The sequence below is a fragment of the Periplaneta americana genome, chromosome 13 (assembly GCF_040183065.1).
Source record: "Periplaneta americana isolate PAMFEO1 chromosome 13, P.americana_PAMFEO1_priV1, whole genome shotgun sequence".
Classification (NCBI taxonomy): domain Eukaryota; kingdom Metazoa; phylum Arthropoda; class Insecta; order Blattodea; family Blattidae; genus Periplaneta; species Periplaneta americana.
Genome location: NC_091129.1, coordinates 42,285,914 through 42,298,082, shown reverse-complemented (window position 1 = coordinate 42,298,082; position 12,169 = coordinate 42,285,914). Strand labels below are relative to the sequence as shown.

General features: G+C 31.9%; 1 protein-coding gene and 1 long non-coding RNA gene across 2 annotated transcripts in view; one reads left to right on the top strand and one right to left on the bottom strand.

The window, feature by feature from the left end:
• Positions 1-12,169, top strand: part of LOC138711619 (delta-like protein 3) — a 54,576-nt gene that overhangs the window by 23,655 nt on the left and 18,752 nt on the right. Inside the window, exon 5 of the mRNA XM_069842754.1 lies at positions 13-189. Coding sequence (XP_069698855.1) covers positions 13-189 — 177 coding nt within the window. The remainder of the gene's footprint in view (positions 1-12; positions 190-12,169) is intronic.
• Positions 5,352-6,238, bottom strand: LOC138711556 (uncharacterized). Its single transcript, XR_011335380.1, has 3 exons — positions 6,100-6,238; positions 5,743-5,999; positions 5,352-5,479 (listed from the first exon to the last, which is right to left on the bottom strand). It is a non-coding gene; the product is annotated as an uncharacterized lncRNA (long non-coding RNA).

Sequence of the window (12,169 nt, the reverse complement as noted above, 5' to 3'; positions counted from 1 at the left end):
TACATGTTACAGCTGAAGCCGGAAGCTTACCATCGCTGGTTCTGGCAGATGCCGAGTATCGCCATCCTCTGAGACACCACAGGAAGAGAGTCCCGTGCTGGGCCAATCCTTGTCAGGGAGGAGGTACCTGTCTAAACGGTCCCCATCCCAGCAGACCCATGCTCTGTATCTGTCCCCCTGACAGAGAAGGTACACACAATACACTCAGTTATTCTCATAGCACAGATTTGTCTATGTTTGAAACGTGAAATTCTTACAAGGGGAGGTTGCGGAGGTAAATGGAATACTTCAATAAGTGTCATAAGAAGTTTCCAAGAAATTACTTTGTCAAAATAGCCATCGTTATTTTTCTGAAATATTAGTTACTTTTCGTCACCATATCTATGTTGACCAAGTAACATATTGTTGGTAAGTAAATAAATATTTATTTCTTTACCCGTTTATGTATTTATTTATTCATCCATTTATTTATTTATCCATCCATTTATTTACTTATCCATTCATTTATTTATCCATTCATTTACTTATTTATCCATCCATTAATTAATTGATTTATTTATCTATTTACTTATGTACTTATTTACTTTTATTTATATATTTATTTACCTATTTACTTGCTTATTTACTTCTTTATTTACTTATTTATTTAGGCCTATTTATTTGCTTCTTTACTTGTTTATTTATTTTTTATTTATTTACGTGTTTACTTATTTATTTATTTACTTATACATATTTATTTATTTAACCTTCTAGTGATTAAGGCCATGATGCCTTCTCTTTCCTTTCACCAAGGAATTGCAACTACAAAATTATGAATACAATTAAAATTACAATTCGACTATAAATAATACCCTAGATCATATATACCCAGATTGCTAAGCCTTATAGGCTTTGACGGTAAAAACTTTTGTCAGGTTTATAGTGAGGATCACGTAAGTTCAGTTCCCAAACAGCCAATATTTCCGTCTTGTCAGTGTTGCCAACTGTTACCAGATATCACCACATGTAGTAAAATCACGATCCTATGTACTGAATGACTTCTTTGCTCACCGTACTTTACCTTTATGTTGGAAGGTTATTCTAAATAGTTTCAATAATAATTTCTAATATATTTTCGTAGGCAAACTATATGAGAAATGGAGGAAATGAATCACATGAGAAGTGTATTGCTATGTTCTATTCTTTTATTCCTTTACATTATTATTAGTATTAGCATTAATAGGTTACTAGACGTAAATATACAACAAAGTATAGTATATAATATAATATTCAAGAATCACATCTGCTCCAAGACCAATTAAATTATTGTCACTCCACTTCAAAGATTCCAGCGTACATATACTGTACTTCCTAAAGGTAGATAAATTAATAACCAATTGACTTTTGGTTGGAATTCGAATGAACTTCTGATTATCTTTTGAAGTTAGTAAGGAAATGGATAATACAGCTAGGCTAAAACTGAAATAATAATACATCAACCTACAAAAATAATTTTGGTCCTTAAAAGCCATAAGTAATTTCACTTCTAGATACCTTTTTAAAGATTTCATTTGTTTGTAAATTCTTAATAATGTTACACTTACACTTATTATTTCTGCAACTCCACGTCTGTCATTGAAAAAATGTATGATACATAACTGTGAAGTCTCTTTTTGGCTCTTGTGTCCTAAATTTAAATAAGAAAAAACAAATGATTCAAGAAATGTGAGTTGGTGAAAATTAAGTACTCAATTAATAAAATAATTACTACCAAAAGAGTATTTTATTAATTCTATACAAAAGATGGATTACACAGAACAGATGGCCAGAAATCATACATTTATACACCACATACAGCATGAAACGATCATCCAAAAATGCATTTTGTACACAATAACATCTTTCAAACGAAGTGAAATAGCCAATAAGTAATAACTATAATTAATAATTATCTACAAGCTGTAAAAGGGAATAAAATAGTATATTGTTGAAATTAGGGGGTTATGGTTTATTACGTGTATTTATAATTTTAATTACTTTTTCTACATTTAATTATATTTTAATTTCTATTAGATTAGTTGGTGGTGTGGTTGTTAGTTTTATCTGTGTACGTCAGACTATTAAGGAAAAACTGAAAGAAATATTAAATCTACTATCTACTTTATATAACAATATTTAATCAAGAACTGAATATTACTATTAATTTAATAACATAAGACCCAAAACATCTCCAAGTCCAGACAATACACATGCTGATTTTCTTAAACATGTTGGCAAACAAGCAAACTCACTACTTTTATCTTGTAATCTCATCTAAAATACAATATCTGTCTGGAGAAAATCTATCATAACATCAATTTTGAAAAGCAATTATTCAACTAATATCTTTTCGAGTTATCGACAGATACCACTTACTAGTATGATAGCCAAAATTATGGAAGAGATGATTTCATAGATTGAATTGGTTCCTGGAATCTAGTAACTAACTTTCATTTTATTGAGTTGACTTTAGAGAATTACATTCAACAAATGGACAGATTTTAAATTTTAGTCAAGATATTAAAGATATTTTAAACAGAAAACAAAACACCTTAGCAATTTTAATTTATTTTCAAGGATCATATGGCTCTGTAGATATAAATCACTTAAGAAATTGCAAACTTAGGGTGTCCATGATAAAGTGTTACACTGGGTCAGTGACTTGATTATTTGATTCATTGTCACAAATATGTAAATAGAGACAGATTCATCTGGGCTTCCCACATTGTTGTTTTCAGGAATACATTTTCAAATATTAATGTCGATGGTCTAACTAAAGAAATAGATCTTAAGATAATCTCATCATTTGCAGATAATATAGTTGTCTAGAACAAAAAATCACAGTCCACAAATATTAATAAACTGAGCCAAAATCCCAACAGACTTTTTGACTCTACTTGGAGAACTCAAACTTGCTCAATTAAGGGAAACTTTACTAATAAAACACAATCCCAAGTTATTTCAAAATGAATAGTATATAAGTTAACTTTAACAGATGATGTTAAGAAATGTGATACTTCTCCAGACATTTTAAAAATCATTAGAAACGATAAGTGATCTGGTCAGTGAGTGACTACATACAGTATTTTTTATAGATGGATCCTGTTTACCAAGCCATAGATGTAGTGGTTTGTAGTACAATACCAGTATATTCCCTTTTACAGGGAATTATATTCAAACACTTGTTTACCCCATTTTAACCGTGACAATGCTTTTTAGTTCTTTTAAACATTCTGGTTATTGTATTGTGTTTGTGTTTAGTGAAAGATTTTAGATAAGGGCGCAAATAGCCATAGTAGCTGACGCGCCCTTTTTAAACGCCACTAACTAACTAACTTCAAACATTGACTAATTTTGATAGTGAAAATTTAGATACACTTTTAAGCTTACAAAATCTCCAGTATCAACTTCATAAATCTGAGAAGGCTGTCATACTATCAGATTCAAAATCAGATATTCTTGCTGCAGTATTGGACGTAACAGCATGAAATCTCAATATTTTACAGTGTTTTAAAATTTTAAGCAAAATGGTCGAATTACATCGACGACTGGTACTTCCGTGGATCCATGAACTTTATGGAGTGGGAGGTAATGAGGTAGCTGAAAGGTAGCAAAATTACTGTAAGGTTATCTATACCTGCATCTTACCACATGTTAAAAGAATAACAAGATCAGAACATGACAATGTGGTAACAAAAATCGGAATGATTCTAAAGCAAATGAAAAAATTACAATAGGCCATCCGGCATCCGCTCCACGATGGAGGAAAATCCTCAGAAGAAACCAACTAATCAGACCAAATGGGGGATCCAACCTACCCTCGAGTGCAGCTCTGAATTTGCAGGCCAACGAGTCTACCGACTAAGCTACATTGGTGCTCCACTAAAAATATGAAGTACATGGCACTCAGATTATTAAATTGTCAAATCTAAACAATTATTCATCAGTTACGCTATAAAATATAATACATAGCAAGCAAGTTAATTCAATTTAAAAGTATAAACAATTCAATCAGTTGAAATATACAGAAACTGATAATACATACCATGCAAATTACTTCAAATTACAAACATAAACAATTCATCACTTGTGGTATACAGCCTACTATTTAATTAACAGCACATATAATTCATCAGTTAAGCTATAGACCTACAGTCTACTATTCAATTTACAGCATATATAATTCATCAATTAAGCGAAACAAAAATATAGTACAATACATAGTAAAAATAATACACCTAATTTAATAACTGAACTTCTATGAAAATCTACAGTGGCAGTACTCATATTATCACAGGCCATGATTGTCTCAAATATTTACAAAGAACTGATATTTCAGAATCTCCCAGTGCCATTTCTGAAATCTCAATGAAGATATGGATCATTGTCTTGACTGTCCAACTTTACACAGATTTCAATCATCTGGTTAAATATTGGAGTGCAAGATAACAAATGACATCAACTGCTGAACACTTGGTATCAATCAACCAACAACTTCATTACATTAAGGGGGAAAAAAAACTGAAAGAATTAATTGTATATAGACACAACACATAAGACAAGGCCGCTTCAGGACAGTAATTGGCAAGGCTCTGTTGTCTTAGGATTCTTATGTACTGTAGATTCAATTTCAACTGAAAGAAAAAAGTACCATCTATATGTATGCCTAATCATGAGAAATAAGAGAAACAGTTGCAATAATAGTAGTAGTAGTAGTAGTAGTAGTAGTAGTAGTAGTAGTAGTAGTAATGATAGTAATGATAATAATAATAATAATAATAATAATAATAATAATAATAATAATAATAATATTAATAATAATGACTGTAAAGTATGGAAATTAATATTGCAATGTAATATCAAAAGGTGATTTCACACCATCAACTCTTATCATTTAGTACAACAAATCTATTATATTCAGTTGCAATCACCAGTAGCTGTTCTTTCCTCCATTTTGTTGTTGGCTGATTTTCCACAAGTCTGCTATGATATGCATGACAATAACGCATTGCCCTAATGTTCTCAGGTCAACAACTGTGTTTGCACCCACTTCTCAACTACAGGGCCATTCATAGCACTATGGTAGTCCTGACTTTTCTTTCAAGTGCATGAAAAAATTAAATCAGCACCTGCAATAAAAATTATACCTGGGCATATAATTACGTCACATGAATTCACAGCATTTAAATAAAGAAAATAAAACATGACATGAGATCCTCTTTGGTGAAAGGCTTTCCCACGTTTTTATTTAGTCACCAATTTTTATATTTTTGTACCCTGATTTGAAACATTACTCTTGCCAAATTTATGTAAAATATAAATCAATATAACTTACTGAGTAAAAATCCACCTTTCGTTCCGGCATCTAATCTTCCACCCTCATTTGTTGGTCTACGAATAACACCATTCACGTCACTGGAAACTTCACCTGGTTTATTCCATGAATAAGTGGGTGATCCTACTTAAAAAAACAGAGAGAGATAAGCAATTCACATTGACACTCTAAGAGACACTAAAATTTTAAACACAGGAAAACCATTCAAGAATTTTATAACTAACCTCTAGTTACAATATGAAACTATTAATTGCAAAACATGTTGTTCCCACCTGAATTCATTACTAGTAGCCTATATTAATTGCAATTTCATATTCCACATAAATGTTAACCTATTTGTTAGTAAAAAAATTCAATCACTCAATGTCTCACAATACATTGAAATTTACCATTCATAAAAATCCAAGTCTCATCCAAGAATACTACGGGTTTAGGGTTCTCACGCTTCACATTTCTTATATACTCTCTCAAAAACGAATAACATCACTTTCTCGTACATGTGTATAAGGATCCCCTTTGCTCCATAGAAATTTCATCTCTTTCAAAATTTTTTTCACCGATGATAAGGATCCTCTAAATAAATATGTTTCATAATTATCATTCATAGGCCTATGTTCCAGAACTTTTGCTGCTGTTAGTACTTCCCCTGTAAAAATAAATGAAAATTATGCCATATTTTTATACATATGACTAATATCAGAATTACATCGCATAAATCAACACAATAATTCCTGTAACTTCCCTACCTTTATGTAACTTGTCATAAATAAATCTCGCAATTGCATCTTTCGTAAAATCATCAGCATCAGTCACTGGATGTTTACGTAGTCTATGTTTTCCTGGTGTCACAAGTGGGGTCCCCTTCTGTGAATTTGTTATCAATTTCCTAGCTGTAATAACAAACAATAAGTTAACATAACACTTCTAAAAATTGTTATATCATAAAATTCATGCATGATACCAACATTTACAGCTATATGAATAGAAAATGATCAACATGTTAGGTTGGGTCTACGATAGGTTTAAGTAGGCTAATATTTAGGTAATTCTCCAGAAAAGCTACATCAAAGAAAGCATAATTTTATTTTGTTTAATTGATTTCTGTGATATTTACATAGCGATAAACACGTGGTTTTAGTTCACAGCCACAAATACTTTCAGCACAAAAATCCTTTGACACTTACCTGTATATTCTAATGCACTGTTGTAGTCTCTCCCTCAAACTTGTTACTAATTACCAATATAACATGCGAGAGGTCCAGGACGAAGAGAAATGGTTAGTTTCCCAGTAGTGCGTTCTCGTCCTCTCGAGTGTTATATCTTAACAAGTACTTTGGATGGGGTAGCTTTTCTGAAGAAACACCATATTTAATATTACTTAGACCAGTCATGAATAAATTATTCAGCCAGAGTCAACGTTCCTATGCTTTATAGAGTATGTTATACAGTTATTATATAAAACTGAATTATTTTTAAGCACCATAACAGGCCAACATTCATGTAATATTTGCTGGAATATCAAGTTAATAATTACAATATGACTTGTATTTTCTTCGGCCGATGTGGCATGTAAATTGTGATCTGAACGGTTAACTTAATATCAAAAGAGAAAACTGGAAATTTACTTCCGTGCTGTTTGATTATTTGTTCGTCTAGGCTAATTTGTAAATGTATTTAAGCTATCAACTACTGCAGTATTACAGTATCTTAAATGTATTTAGTTTGGAAAAAAGAAAATCACTGACTTGATTAAACATCAACGCCTAACCTAAAAATTTGTTTTGTTTGATTACAATCATGAAATTATTAGTGCAAACTCCTAAAACTGAATACCACTTTGAAATGTATGCTTAAGAATACTTACTCCTAACAATGTTGCTATTCTGGGTGTAATCGCTGTCTCCATTTGCATAATTCCTTCTTCATTATCTTCTTTCTTCAACTCATTATACATGTGAACTACAGATTTCTGAAGCGTACTCTGAATGCCACACTTTTCTTCCTTGGAGGAGTCACTGCCACACTATTTCATTTTTTTTTGACATTGTAATAAAAATCTAAACACGAAAGAAATTCATTAAAATGTGAAATAATATTTCTATCGATTACCCACGTGCATTATCACGCCCAAGTATATTATATTTATTCGTACTTATCTGACTAGTCTGGAATTATAACCACAACGCAACACATAAAATAACTATTATGCATTAATATTAATACTAATATTAATTAATTAATAATAAGTTCGAATTTCACTATTTTCCAATAACCGACTCAGAAACCTAGTAACTATTAAATTTTCAAGAACGCCACTACTGACGCCGTTTAAAACGAGTACGACAGTAACACCAACATAACAGTTACAAAAACACTACCAGTTGTAGTATTTGTCAATACCGAAATTCGAAACGAAGTTGGCAAAAGAAAATTCAACCTTCAAACTAGAAAATCACCACAATCCACTAGCATATGTAGTAATGGGGGAAAAATAGTTAGGTTTCACCCTTAGGGTATCAAGTTACCTGGTCTTCCCCAGAGTCCGTGGATATACCAGAGTAGCGCAATCACCGAGTCAGCCGCCATTGTTAGTCCTTTTCAACACGCTAGGGATAAGAATATTTAAAGTAAAACTCAGATATTTTTAATTTGAAGGGCAAAAACGTCTAAAGGATCTTCTTACATTATAGAACATTATTGTCAGTCAACATACTAATGTATAAAAACTTCATTTAATAATTATTACAGCATAAATACGCATTTAAGTGTTCAATACACTCCTTCATAAACACTACAGTCATAGGTATTACAGCAAGAAGAACTTAATAAATTACAAGTAACAAATGAAAACAACAATGATGCAAATAAAATAACAATAAAATCTAAACATTTCCAACTGCATTCCTCGTGCAAACTCTCCGGCTTCCGCATATAAGTGCACACTATACTGAAATTTCTCGAAGTTCATTAGTTTTAAGAGTTCACAACATTGAAATCAATAACTACCATACTTACGAAGCTAGATTCACCAAATTTTGATCACTGGTATATCTGCTTAATAGTGGACAAGTGTACAAAATTGCATCCGCCTATGTTACGTGGTTTGCATTTTATTAATTATTTTATTAAAATATTGAACCGCTTTATATAAAAAGTTGCTTGCACTACAATTTACATTATTCTTAAGTGTTTTTCACTTATATGGCTCCTTACATATTTGGAATCAAAGCTTACTATAAGGTTTTGCTGTAAAGTTAATCAGTAAATTACTAGAAATTTTTATTATAAAAAATAGAAAAATTAATACTCATAAAAATTTCAAGTCATTTACCCATTCGCTTTACAGAAAATTCCAATAGTAATGTTTGCTCCAATGTATATAAAGAGTTTTATAAGTGAATATCAATGAAAAATAATGTAAATTGTGACGCAAGGAACTTTTTGCATTAAGCAATACACTATATAATAAGTTATTAATAAAATGCAAAACCACTTATCATAGAGAGAGACGAAATTCTGTACATGTGTTATTATCAACCGGATATACTAGTGATAAACATTTTGTGAATATAGCTTTAAAAATATGGAAGTTAATAATTTCAGTATAATGTCCCCAAGGATACTCTGATGTGAGATTTTGTCATTTTTGGTAAAAAAAAAATCGTTTCTCTGTTTTTATCTTTAAAAATTCATTTATGATCTAAAGATGCCCTCTCCCAATTTTCATGACCATACGACCGGTCTATCAGCTGTTTAGGGTCACATTTTTAAAAGGCAGCGGCCTCTGACTGTTAATTTAAATTCTCCGTCCACGACCTCCACACTGAATTCTGCAACCATTTTGGAAATTACGCTATATTTCATACATTATTTATTATATTAGATTTCCGATTGAGCCAGTGTAGCTTCTCGACTTCTCGAAATATTTCTTCATTGAATCCAACAGGCATTAGACCTCTTCAAAGGCTGCTTTCCTTTAAAAGATATTCAGTTACAAAGGAGAGCACAACTCTTGTTTAAAGGAAAATTCCACTAGCCATAACAACGTGTTTTCCATGCTTGGTTTTTGTTTGTGATACAAGAAATATTTGCAAGTTTCTAACAGTTTTATTGTTAGTGTTATAATAGTGTCTACAGTCCATAATGATTTGTAAATAATATTTATCTATTATAGTGTTTTCATAAGATTACATATGAGGAGCATAGTTTCAAAAAGTATTATGTGCCCCTTACAATTTTTTTACACGAACGACGAAAAACTGGATTACTCGTAAACCGGAGAAGTTTTCAAAACACTACACAAAACCATTTTTAAGTACTGGTTTAATAGTTTACAAATAGGACGACTTGGAACCATCAGACTTCACAGCATGAAAGATAAATAAATAGAAAGTAACAAATTTAATTTCGTCAACTGGGGGACTTAATACGTTTTGAAACGATGCTCCTCATATTTTTTTTAGTCATCTTTATTTACTAGTATAGATTAGGTGTACACAGCGTGGTAGTGTATATAAGGATAAGTTCTGTATATAATATGCTAGTTCTATATGTTTCAAAATGCCTAGAAAATAAAAAAAAAAGACAGAGACCTGGTTCATTATTATTATCCCAAACTTTTGAAGTCAATTTTCTCCACTTTAATTTTCTGTAAATTTTGCATTGCTAAAATACTACTCTTTCTACAGATTCTTTACTACATGCATGATTTTTTGTAGAGGTTTTTCAATATGTTCTTGACAAAACTTACTATCAGTATTATATCGAACACTCATTTTTTTTTTTTATTGTTGTTGTTTAGTCAACTGTCCAAAGACAGGTTTGAACCTCATAAGTATCACGAATAAGGCATCACTCATGAGACAACTAGGTCAGGAGATAATGGGGTAGGGAGGCAAGTTTCTTTCCCCCTCCAATGTATACTTCGCCGATTAGCTACATATTCCACTAATCAGACTTCAGATGCTTACAAACAATTGTCCTTCCTCTGACACATATCGTCAAGTGAGATGTACTGCCTGATTATATATATGCGTATCAGCCAGAAGAGGTATTTTTTTAATATCAATTTTTTTACGCTCGAGTTGAATTTTTTCTGTTTTTACACTTTTAGTGCATTAAATATTTTTAATTATTTTTTTAGTAAAATAAAGAGGAAAATTGTATACTAAGTTTCGTTTCTGAAGCTCTGACACATATGTAGACAAAAATTCTGGCCAAAATAGTAGCAATTTTTTAAAACCTAAATTTACACAATTTAAAATTACAAATTAAAAGTACAAAATTTCATAGATCTACCCAGAATATGTAGTTTAGAAAACTGAAATTTCACATCAGTCTAACCTTAATATGGTTTCTAGTTTCTACGGTCTTTGTATTTTCCAATCGAGCCAAACAATACAATGTTGTCTCAAGAATGAATTCAGAACTTCACAAATATATTATGTCATTCTTGCAAATAGCAAATAGGATTAAAATCAGAAATACTTGATTTGAAAGGGAGAAGATGGTAAAAATTTGAAACTGAACCTAATTGGTACGTGATTTTCCTTTGTTTGATGTAGAAATATCATTGCTGAAACAACTTATATTCTAGATTAGTTTTATAAAAATATTTTTGGGCCCAAATTTTGAAAAAATAAATATCAAAATACAGTCATTCATTAATCTCACAATGTATGCTCGCTTAGGTAGCGGATCGTTCCTTTTTATATTTATAGTCACTTCTTTCCTTTTTCCTTATTTCTTTCACCTTGTCACAGAGAGAACAAATGTGCTCTTTTTTCAGTTCTTTGTGAACAGTTCTGAACACAGCAGCACTGCAATTTTTCGCATTTAAATTACATTCTTTCCCTATGCAACTGTATACTGCATAGCGCGCGCTGGACTAACAATGGCGGATTTGTCGGCATTTGCCGGCTCAAACAATTGCGGTACTCTGGATATCCACGGACTCTGGTCTTCCCTATACTATGCTGCCATCTAGTTGTTACATAAGGAGTCACGTCATAACTCCAATTTGAATTGCATTATCGACTGTACTGCCATCTCGTGTTCGTTTATGGCGGACAGGTGGCGATCCTGGCGGTTGCTCTCTTCAAAGTGCTACCGATTTAACATAAGGATGAGCAATCTGTTATATATATAGGATAATACTAAGATAATTCTACAGAAAAACAAGGCCAAAGTTGGTACCATTTTTCTTTAACAATGATTGCGTACTACGAATACTGAAGTATTCAGCACTAAGCATGTGGTTTTATTTTCCGGTATTCAATACATTCCACGAAGTAACCTAGAACTATTCACCTGTTGTACGTAATAATAAATAGATTTACCACCGCCATACTGTCCATATCAGATAGCACGAGCGAAAGTACCACCATTTAAATGTATAACATAATTGTTAATTATGTCGAAATACGACCTCTTTTAACAATAACCTGTCTCCACTGCCACTTAAAATGTTTCATTGCTTGTGCGGTCTAAACTCCCAAACATCCACTGTCCAGAAATTTGCCCTGGATCTCTCGAGCAGTATTAAGTACTGGTAATTAATGAATTAAATACTATTATAGTCACAATCATGCCATGGTATGAAAGAAAAATTTCACAACCTCGAGCGGGAATCGAACCTGCGACTTCCTGGTCTCCGGTGAGCCGCCTGACCGGAGACCAGGAAGTCGCAGGTTCGATTCCCGCTCGAGGTTGTGAAATTTTTCTTTCATACCATGGCATGATTGTGACTATAATAGTATTTAATTCATTAATATGTCACATCAACGGACATATATACGTCACCCAAACATCGTAAGA